At 40.5% G+C, this 11756-nt stretch overlaps 1 protein-coding gene across 1 annotated transcript in view; it reads left to right on the forward strand.

The window, feature by feature from the left end:
- Positions 1–11756, forward strand: part of LOC102848006 (pecanex-like protein 2-like) — a gene marked incomplete at its 5' end in the record, with an annotated part of 123185 nt that overhangs the window by 39852 nt on the left and 71577 nt on the right. The window contains 2 exons of the mRNA XM_006903346.1: positions 442–500; positions 7709–7924. Coding sequence (XP_006903408.1) covers positions 442–500; positions 7709–7924 — 275 coding nt within the window. The remainder of the gene's footprint in view (positions 1–441; positions 501–7708; positions 7925–11756) is intronic.

Genomic DNA, 11756 nt, shown 5'->3' on the forward strand with positions numbered 1-11756 from the left:
GTCATCTGCATAAAGGGATAATTTTACTTCCTCTTTTGAGTGCCAATTTTTATTGTATTGAAGACCGGTTTCCCAACATATGTTGCAACAATATTTTGCAACAATAGCTAATTGAAATAATCATCTTATTGATTGGAGCTCTGTCTTCTCTGCATTATCTGCTCCCACAGCTCATTCTTGAAGCTACCCCTTTCATTTGTTGTTGTTGTTGTATACCAGAGAGTTGGAATTGACCCATAAGTGACCCTCCAGCAGGTTTTCAGAAGCAGTTATTTGCACAGGAGGAGATTGCCCATCCTCCTGCAGAGCAGGTGGCGGCCTTGAACTGTGTGCTTTCAGTATTACAGCACAGCTCCTTGCTACCAGGCCACCAGAGCTCCCGACCCCTTTTGTTTGGGGGGATCTAATTATATCTTTTACTCTTGTTTTGGCTTCTTCTAGCACAAAGCGTGTAGATAACTCCAATACAAGACTGGCAGTGCAAATTGAAAAGGATGCAGGTAAGAAGACACCTTTCTTGTCTCCTGCTAAAGTGTGTATTTGCGTAGAGGAAGTCCTTCAACTTAAAAATGAAAACAAAACCAGGTGTCCAAAGTTGAGAGTCTTGGAGTGTGTCTTGGTAATTGTCCACTCTTAACAACTTTGGTACCAGCATTGGGAAAGTCTGCAGTTAGCGATCTCTCTATTGAGGAGTAATGAAGTCAGAGGACTAAGGTGCATCTGATTCAGGCCATAGTCTTTCTGATAACTTTCTATGCCTTAGAGAGCTGGACAATGACTAAGGAAGACAGAAGAAGAATTGATGCCTTTGAGCTGTGGTGTTGAAGAAGAGCACTGAACATCCCACGGACTGTCAAAAGAACAAATAAATATGTCTTAGAGAGGGTGGAGCCGGAGTGCTATTAGGAAGCAAGGATGATAAGGCTTTGCCTCACATACTTTGGCATGTTGCTAGGAGGGGCTATTCAGTGGAGAGGAATTAATCTTAATTAATCTTGCTTGAGGATCAACAAAGGACAGGAAGGCACTCAACCAGGTAATAGACACAGTGTCTGCCGCAATAGGATCTTGTGTGCCATGAAGTGTGAAGATGGCACAGGGAAGGACAGGGTTCAGATCTGCAGGTTGTACTTGACTCAGTGACTCCAAACAACATAACAAGAAGACACTGTGCAGGCAGCTTGGTCTGGATTTGGCTTAGAAAAGCATTTCTTCATGATTTGGAATAGTTACAGTAATTTTTCCATATTAAATGACTCTGTTAATTACATGGAATCTCGGACTAGTGCAACCCTCAATTCAAGTTCACCTAGAAGCATCTCAAAATAGGTCTGGTGACCTTGTCAGCCACTGGATGACAGTGGATCCTTGCCACTTTGGAAAGTCCCATAGACTTTCCCCATCTTCCGAAAGCCTTTCCACATGTGCATGGAGTTGCCATGAGTCAGAATCCACTCAAAGAAAACTTTTTGGGGGTGAATAGGGACATATTTTGTGTATTATAAACAACAAATCCAAATTTTTAAATCTTGGAATTAGTGTTTTAGCATCCAGCATTATGATCATTTTAAAAGCAAAGCATTCCAGAATCCAGAATACAGCAGAGTTTAGAAACCAGTCTGCACTAAATGAGGAAAATTCTTACTATAAGGATCTATGTTAGTCAGAGTTTTCCAGGGAAACAGAGCCGCTGAGATCTATGAATATACCTAAGTGGATTAGTTTTATGGAATTGGCCGTATGACTGGGAAGGCTGTCAAGTCCATGCAGCGGGCTGGGAATGGCAGGACATCAACTGACTTTAAACAGAGCTTTGCTCCTCAGGAAAGCCTATTTTTACTCTTCAGACCTTTAATGGTTAGGAGGAGGCCCATCCACATTATCAGGTGGCATCAAGTCAACTCAGAAATCCTATGAATGGCAGACCCGAACCCTCTCCTATCTGTGCCGTCATCCTCAGCTCTGATACACTTGACCCTTTGTGCAGTCACCGTGTCAGTCATCTCATCGAAGGTCTTGCTCTCCTTCTCCATCTCTTCACCTTTCCCAGCATGCTGGCCATATTCAAGGATTAACCTCTCCTAGAAACACACCCAAAGTAGGTGAGGTGATGGTTCGTCTGCTTCCAGTGGGCATCCTGGCTGCACTTTTACCAAGCTTTTTGTACTTTTGGCAGTCTATGAGATATTCAGTCCTCTTCTCCAATACCACAATTCAAAGACATCAATATTTTCCTTAAAGTCAATTCACTGTAAATGTTCGTCACAACCACAAAATACTTCCACAGCAAGAGCTACGCTGATATTTGTCCTAAAACTTGACCCTATTACCCTATCTAAATTTGTACATAATGTTAGCTATCATAAATTAATGCATTTTTTTTCTTTTCACAATTGATCTAGTTTTAAGGTATTCCATCTCTTTTTTCCCTTATAAGTGGATGCTAAGTTCTAGTTCTCTATTTTTATCCTCCTTGCTTTCTCCCTTGGTGTCAGAAGTTTTGTCTAGGGAGAATTGTGTCAGGTACATGATTGGGATTATGTAAGATCAGTTTGAAACTAAAATGTAAAACACTTGGAGAGATAGGTGTCATTTTTATTTATGTCACTACAGCTGGGAAAGAATGCCAAACAACCCTGATATTCCCCAGCGAGGCCTGACATGTCACTAAGCCATGGATCACTTGCAGATGTAGAATTTCCCAAGCAAGGCCTTGCCTTTAGTGAAGCAAATGATTGCTTCACTATAATCTAATTATGCAGATGTGTGATCAATAGGACAGTGCGTTCCAAGAAGAGGCCACAAGTTAACATCCCTCCCCTCAGTCATTGTAGCTCTTCTCTCTGTCCTCTTAAACACCCAGCAATTAAGCAAAGATTAATTCCCTCATTCAGACCTTTTCTTTTCAACTACCAGAGACTCCAAGCAGCCTCTAATGAGTGTCTCAGATGCCTGCTGATTCATCATGGAGAATAGATGCAAATGGTCAGGCCATCCGCGGCACTGTGTAGAGGATGTTAAGCAGACTGATGCTTTATTAGACTGTCTAGCACGACTCGCTCCATAGAACAGTTTCCTTCTTTCCATTAATCATAATTAAGTTATAGATGCAGTGATTTCAAATTCATTTTTTACTGTCATGAGTGCTCAGCAGAGAGAATCATCATCTGATCATGTTGTTTTATGGCTTTCTTAGAGATGAATGGATGTTAATCTTTATATAAGGCACGCAGAACCTGGCTTCGTCTTTCTGTATTCTCCCCTCATACTTGGGTTTACAGGGGTGCAATACTACGAAGCTGCCATCACATTTGCAAGCTCTCTGGCCTCACCTACCTCTGGCTCTGCCTAGAAGAAAACCTTGAGTTTTATTTTAGGCAAGTTCCCTTTGAGGCCCCCATGTCCAACATTTTTTAAATGAAAGATCTGAGTGCCAACTTCTCTCAAGCCCTTCCTAAACCCTCTTCCCTCTACCAGGACTACCAACAAAGAGGAATTCCCAGTTTATTTAGCTTTCTCACACAATGGAATACTACGCTGCATTGAAAAACAAGGAGCTCATGCAATATTGTTCAAAATTGGTGACCCTGGAGGACATTATGCTGAGTGAAGTATCTCAGTCACAAAAGGACAAATACTGCATGGTGCCACTGTTGTAAAACAGGACTGACATCGGGGTTGGGGGGAGACTGAGAAAGATGGGTTCAATAATGTATACTGCATTGAAACAGATGAGGGAGAAAACTGTTAAAAAGGGATATGTGATTAGGTATTTTTGTCATGATGAGAGTCCAGAGTGAGGGCTACATAGTGGAATTGACCTGGGGGGAGGGATTGAAAACAACGAAAGATTTTTTTTCTTTTACTTTTCAAAGAGAATAGTGTACTGGGGGGAGGGGGTGTTGGTCAGGGAGAAAAGTGCAACAATGAATGAATGGAAATCCAAAGTCTCTGTAAATTTTCATTGAAATTAATAATAAAAAAAATTTTTTTTAAAGTTTAGATCCTAATAAGTATGTACTGAGGGAAGGAAAGAAATCAAGTACCGGAAGGGGGGTTAGAGAAAAAATACTGGCCCACCCTCATTCTCAACACACACCCGTGGTGTGTGAAATAGAGCATTTTCCTCTTTATTGTACCTTATCTCTTCTTCAGATGCCATCATTCATTCTCCCTGTATTCACAAGGAAGATGGAGAGGGATAGGGCATGACTCTCAAAAGACAAGTTTGTCAGAGTAAGTGAAAATGCCAGATGGGTCATAGGTCGCAGAAGGCTTATATATAGTTATTTTTTGGTGATCTTAGCACACTGATGATTTTCCTACTACTCTGAAATAATGATACTAAAATATAATTAGTTCATTATTTTTGAAAAGGTTATTCAAAGCCTTTAGAAAGAAAAGAAACTCTCTTTGGTCACAGGTAACATGATTTTCTAATTTAAAAATAACTCAGAAGATATCAAAAGTGACTAGAATTAATAAGTGAGGTTATAAGATCAAAGATGGAGGAGGAGGAAACTCAATGAACCTTTGTATTTCTGTAAAGCCACTAATTGGGAATTAAGATGGGGAAATGTACTATTTACAATAGCAGCAAACAACATAAAAGCTGGATGTAATTTTTCAAAAGATGAAAAGGACACCCCTAAACGCTGATGAAAGTTACCAGAAATGGGCAAAATCAATGAAACAGATAAAAACTACCCTGAGGTTGAGAGACTCAATATTACAAAGATAAGATTCTTTCCAAAATGATACATAAATGTAACAAAAACCAAATCAAAATCATGGCTGTATGTTTGAGGCAAGCTCATTCAAAGATTCATATTTTCTATGGAAGATACTAGGATAGTTAAAATGATCTTTAAAAGAAGCCCTAAGCTGGAGGTCATAACTACAGGATTTCAGAACTTATTACAAAGCTGTAATAACTAAGGCAAAGGCCTTGTGAAAGGATAGAGTAGACTGATTGAATATTATTGATTATTCCGACATAGGTTGGGACATACAAGGTCCATACAATTTTGACAAAAATGTCAAAGCAATTCAAGGGAGAGAGAACTAAGTATTTCAGCTCAGGGAGGCCAGAACAATTGGACTTCTATCTATGAAAAGTTAACTCTTAATCTCAGAGTATATACAAAATACATTCAAAATGGACCATAGACTTAGCCATACACCCTAACGCTACAAAAATCCAGAAGGCAGCATTAGTAGGAAACTCGCACAGGCATACTCAAACTACTCAATGCCATCAAGTTGGAAGTCACTTGTAGCTGACCCCTCTAGGGGTTCCTGAGGCTGTAAGTCACAAAGGAGGAGCTGAGTGTCGGTCTTTCTCCCTAAGAGCTGCTGGTGGCTTCAGCTCGCTGGAGAGGCATGGCCTTGGGATTAACTACAGTTTTATATGTTCTGCGCCCCCAGAGCATGGCATGGGTAAAAGTGTCTTAGCTCTGACATCAACAGAGCACACTCCACAAAAGATAAGGCGGATAAGATGGACAAAATGAAAATATCCACTAAGAAGCCAGGAAGGAATTCAAGAGGATTCAGTCAGAAGAGGAGCACAAAGGCCTGAGATGGCCATTTTCATTCAAATGAAAAAGGACCTGTGCTATTGTGTATAACACTCTAAGAAGGAATGTCGTGTGAAATGAGGATGGAGATGGAGGGAAGGCATCATTCACCCAGTTTGCCTTATGATCATGTACACTGATTTGACAGCCCTGGTTTATTTGGATTTATACCATATCAATAATATGGTCATCCTAGTACAGGGAGCTCTGGTGGCTCAGTGGTAAAGTCTTGTATTGTCAGTCAGAAGGCACACATTTAAATCCACCAGCTGCTTCTCAGGAGAAACATGAACAATGTCTTCCTGCACAAAATGTACAGCCTCTGAAAAGATACTGGAGGGTCCCCTGGAGGGTCAGCTAAGGGTTGATTCTGACTCAATGGTACATAACAACAGTGACATTATAGTTCATGCTCTTGAATCTTTGCTCTATCTTAAGAGTTTTGAGAAACCACTGAAGGATTGTAAGCAATTGGTTTGGGGGGGTCGTAGGCAACATGTTAAATTCTTAAATTTGAAAAGCTCATTCTGGCTGTTGTGTGGAAGACAGACTGCATGGCAGCTCTCAGGGAACACACACAGGTCGGTCACGTGACTGTCATGATCATTCATGCAGGGATGATGTCACTTGGGACAGGGAGGAAACTTGAAAAGCTCAAGCAATATTTGACGGAGATAAAATTGAGGCACTTGCATGTGAAAGAGTATTAAAGACTCCTGTCTAAATATATTGGTACCACTCACTGCAGGATACAGATTGATTTGGTCATGTTGAAGTTGCGGTGTCTTTGAGATGCACAAGAAAGGAGATGTTAGGTAGAAAAGTAGATACAGAGAACTAGACTTCAGACAAGAGAAGGTCAGCTGGATATATGAATTTGTAAGTCATCTCCTTCTAACTAGAAATTAGAAATAAATAAACATGTAGATAAAATTACCTATGAAGGTATATTGTTATTGTTGAATGTCATTGAGTCAATTTCAACTCACAATGATCCATTGTGACAGACCTGTTGTTGTTGTTGTTATTGTTACATGTTGTTGAGTAGAGCATGACTCATAGTGACCCTATAAACAACAGATCTGAACCCTGTCCTATCCGGTGCCATCCTCATCAGCTCTGACACACTCAAGCCCGTTGCTGTAGTCACTGTGCCAATCCATCTCATTGAGGGTCTTCCTCTCTTTCACTGACCCTCCACTCTTCCAAGGATGATGTCCTTTTTTAAAGCAGAGCTTCTTCTTCAACATTCCCAAAATACATGAGATAAAGCTTTGCCATCCTTACCTCCAAGGAGCACCATGGGTGCATTTTCCCCCCCGTATATACCTGTTCTTTTGGTAGTCCATGGATATTCAGTACTCTTCTCCAGCACCACAGCTTAAAGACACTCATTCTTCTATCATCCTTATTCATTTCCCAGGTCTCTTTTCTTAGCCCTAATCTTTATGGAGGGAACTCTAGTGGCCTAGTAAGGAATTGCATTGCAATTCCAAAGGCAAACAATTTGCATCCACCAGTTGATCCACGCAGGAGAAGTATGGGCAGTCTCCTCTTGGGTGATGTACTGCCTCTGAAAATTTGCTAGAAGGTCAGTTATAAGTCGGTTCCAACTCAACAGCCCACAACAACAACCACCGCCTTAACAGATCACCAGATCTTTCTCTCAGGGGGTTGGTGAGAGGATTTAAACCACCAATCTGTGGGTTAGCACTGGGTGTTTAATTGTTCCACCATTAAGAGGGTATATAAAACTCAAGTCAAACCATGGCTGTCAAGTGAACTCCAACTCACAGAAATGCTGTATGTCAAATGCTTCACAGGGTTTTCAAAGCTGTAAATTTTTATATAAACAACTTTCCCATCTTTCTCCTATGGAGAATCTGATGGGTTCAAGCTGTTCACCTTTTAGTTAGCAGCCAATTCTTGAACTTCTTTTCACCAAGGCTTCTGTACAAAAACATACGGGGCGGGGGAGAATCTCATATGATCAATTGAAATTAGAGACTTTGACTTTTGTGAATCTGAAAAGTCTGATTTTATCCTTAGTCACATGACAACTGATGGTTCCTAGGTTTGAGTACATTTGGAATATGCCCTCATTCACCCTTTTCTTTTTCTACCTCTAGGGAGTGATGACAACAATCTCAATTCCATCTTTTATGAGCACTTGACAAGGTCCTTGCAGGAGTCCCTCTGTGGGGACTTGGTGCTTGGTCGTTGGGGTAACTACAGCTCTGGAGACTGCTTCATTTTGGCTTCAGATTACCTCAACGCCTTTGTTCACCTGATTGAAATTGGAAATGGTCTTGTCACCTTTCAGCTGCGAGGACTGGAATTCCAGGGTAAGAATTTATTAATGGGGAGTGGTTGAGAGTCTCTTTAGTGCATTGTCATACAAAACTTTAACGATGTCACCATTAAAGAGGAATAATTTCATTCCTGCCTGATGAATGAGAATTAGGAGTTTGTAACAGTCATGTGGGAGAAGGATGGGCAATCACCTCCCACATGTGTGATTAACTGCCTCAAAACACCCGCTGGAGGGTCAGCTATGGATCAGTTCCAATTAGTTGGTACTCAACAACAACATCATTAGTGATGTATTCCTATAGGATTCAGTAGAACTGCTCTGCAAAGTTTGCAAGGCTGTGTATATCCTAGGAGTGGTGGGTAGGCTTGAATTGCCAAACTTTAAATTAACAGCTGAGTAATAATTGTGCTACAGGGGCTTCTTTGTGGTCAGGTGCCAAACAGCAGAACAAAACACTGCCTAATCTTCACATTCTCCCCTTTGCAGCCACTGTATTGAGCCATCTGTCATGGATTGAATTATGCCTCCCCCCAGAATACATATATGCAATCACAGGTGACTTAATTGCACATAACAACAACAACAACAACATTGCAGAAGTTGTTGAATCTCCCTAGATCCTCCATGATCTGATGAGTTAAATAGTTATAAAAGGGTTAAGGGTTGAATGCTGTTATTATTTACCTTTAAGATAGAACTTATTCATAGCTGACCGTCCAATAGGTTATTAGAAACAGTTAATTACATGAGAGAAGATTGCTGATGGATTTGAACCAAGTACTTTTGGGTTGGCAACACAACTCTGTACCACCAAGCCACCAGAGCTCCCCAAGGGTTGAATGTAATGCCTCTTAGTTCCAGAAGAGTCCTAGGCTGATGTAAAAGGAGTTTGCAATGTGTCATTGTATGATATGGTGCTGAAGGAGGAAGCTTGGGTTGAAAGGCATTCAAAATGCATTTGGAAATTACTTCTTTAAAATTGACCTCCATGATATAAAAGGAGTAAAACTTTTGGAACCTTCACTTTCTGAAGTGGCATGATTCAAAATGAGGAGAAATGACTGCAAACATCCAGAGAGTTTAGTGACTTAATATCCCTGAGCCTTTGTTTTCTGTGTATAAAATACCTGCCTCATGAAGTTGTGCGTTTAAAGAAAATCACACATTGACATAACTGCTCATTGCCTTGTGGGTCTGGAGTCAATGTGAATCTTTAGAGTGAAACCTCAGTTTTCAGTTAATCAGAAGGGGGGTTGGTAACAAAGAGAAACTAAGTCTTTGAAACCAAGAACTCTCAGTTATTAACATAATTGATGTACTTTTAATATTTTCTCCAATTTTATTTTATTTATTTGCTAATGAGAGCATAAACAGCAAAGCATATACCAATTCAGTAGTTTACATGTGTGTAATTCAGGCATTGATCACAATCTTAGAGTTGTACAACCATTCTCACTCTCTGTCTGAAGTATTCCTCAAGGCAAACGACTACTTGGTTTGAAGAAAATATCAGGGAATATTTTTTACTTGGTGTTAAAGAAGAGCACTGAACAGGCTGACCCTCCGGTGGATTTTCAGAGGCAGTTAATCACATGGGTGGAGATTTTCCATCCTTCTCCCAAGGAGCAGCTGGTGGCCTCAAACTGTGTGCCTTTGGGATTGCAGCACAGCTTCTTGCCACTAGGCCACCAGAGCTTTTATGGAAGCAGGAGTGGCATCCACTTCCTGAACAACATGCCTCCGGAAACCCTATGACCTTTGATAAATGTTGACAGTTGTAGATGGGAGTCACGCAGGCCTTTTGTTCATAGGGTCACTATGAGTCATACTCAACTCGAAGGTTATCAACAACAACAACAATTTTTTTTTTAATTTAAGGTTTAAGGATTATCTCTGAGTAATAGTTTCAGTGGTTATTCATACCTACATGACTCCAGAAAGTCTAGTGTCCATGAGAATTTGAAGTTCTTAATTTTCTCCCTTTTGATCAAAATCCCTCTATGGAAGATCAAAGTGTTCAGTAATGATAGCTGTGGTCCATGTAGTTCTTCTGGTCTCATTCCAAAGGAGGCAATTGCCCATAGATGCAATTAGCCAAGTATTCCATACTTCTTCCTGTTCCTGACTCTCCTTTCTCTGTTGCTCCAGGCAAGTAGAGACTAATTACTTGCTTTGTTTCTTTCTTGCTCTGTACTCAATAGTGTTTATTGAAGATATCATCGGTTTTAGGCAGTGCTCTATTGCTGAGATACAAAGGGAATATTCCTTCTAGAGTGAATGTTAGTTTCTATAGAACAAACAAGTCAATAAATGAGCAAACGAATTGCAGCTTGGAAGGAGCCCTATGAAGGAAGTAATTAGGGTTTGTGATAGAAATTTACTCCAGAAGTTAGTGTGAGGAAATAGCATGTGAGACAACATGGCCAAGAAAGGGCTCTTGTTCTCTATATAAAGGAGAACCATTTAGGAATTCAGGAAAGTGGAGCAACTGACCAAAGTTATACTTTCCGACATCTTTCTGGTAGTTCTGTGAAGAATGTGTTAACGGGCAAAAATGGAAAAGGGAGACCAGTCAGGAATTTATTATAAGGGATGACAGTGGGGAAAGAGGACTGCTGAGAGACTTGAAAATGGAAAAAATAAGACTGGATGCACAATGAAAGGAAGGGGCAATTCAGACATGCTCCTGAGTTCTTAGGCTGACTGGTCAACCATGGAGAAACCTGGAGGAGGAACAGGACCTTTTTTGGTCTGGAATGGAAATGTAGCCACTGGCACCATCATAAATATTTTTATCGCATTTCAAAACCTAGAATTTATCCAAATTAAAATACCAAGTAGCTAATGGGACATGTCAATTGCATTCATTGTAGCACACATTGGCTTTGTGGGAATTCATTTTAACAGTCACTTTAGCCGCTTAGTGGTAAGGAATTGCACTGCCAATGCAAAGGCATGCAGTTTGAATCCATCAGCTGCTCTGCAGAAGAAAGATGGACAGTCTCCTTCTGTGCAGTTTACTGCCTCTGAAAACCTGCTAGAGGGGTCAGCTATGGGTCACTTCTGTCTTAACAAACATAAAAACAATTGGACAATTAAAACAGACATGGGGGGGAGAAGAACGAACTGGGGAGGAGGGTGGAGAAAACAGAGCAACAATGAATGAATGAAAACCCAAGATCTCTGTAAATGTTCATTAAAACTAATAAAATTTAATTTAAAAAAACACATAAATTTGTACAAAATGCTAAACGTTTTTCTAGTCTGAATGACATGTACTCTGCTACTTCCACCATATCCTATCATTCAAATAATAGACTATCCTCTCACAAGGATAGTTCAGATCCATTGCTTTTTGGGAAAAGTGACAGTGTCACATTGAACAAGGTATGAGTATAGGGAGATATGCTTTATTAGAAGCTGGTATGGTGGTCTAGTGGATCAGGAGTTGTGATGACAACCCAAGAGTCCACCAGCTGCTCCATGGAAGAAAGGTGGGCAGTGTCCTCCTGTGCAATTTATAGCCTCTGGAAATTTAGGAAGATCAGCTATGAGTCAGTTCTGACTTGATGGCACATAACAACAATATGCCCAAGACACCTGCAGTGCCATCAGATGGGAGATGCAAGGAGATTCATAAATGACAGAGGTATAGATCACAAGATAGAGACAACTGATATCTAGAGAGAACGGCCATGCTATTTCTCCATTACCTTCCTTCCACTTACCAACTGTGGTGGAAATTTAGCCAAGCTAGGCCAGGAGCTGACTGTGGAACAGACCACCAACTACTCATATGCAAATTCAAGCTGAAGCTGAGGAAAATTAAACCAAATCCAAGGCAACCAAAATATGACTTTGAG

The sequence above is a fragment of the Elephantulus edwardii genome, unplaced genomic scaffold (genome assembly GCF_000299155.1).
Source record: "Elephantulus edwardii isolate Elephantulus edwardi_28Jun2011 unplaced genomic scaffold, EleEdw1.0 scaffold00575, whole genome shotgun sequence".
Taxonomy (NCBI): domain Eukaryota; kingdom Metazoa; phylum Chordata; class Mammalia; order Macroscelidea; family Macroscelididae; genus Elephantulus; species Elephantulus edwardii.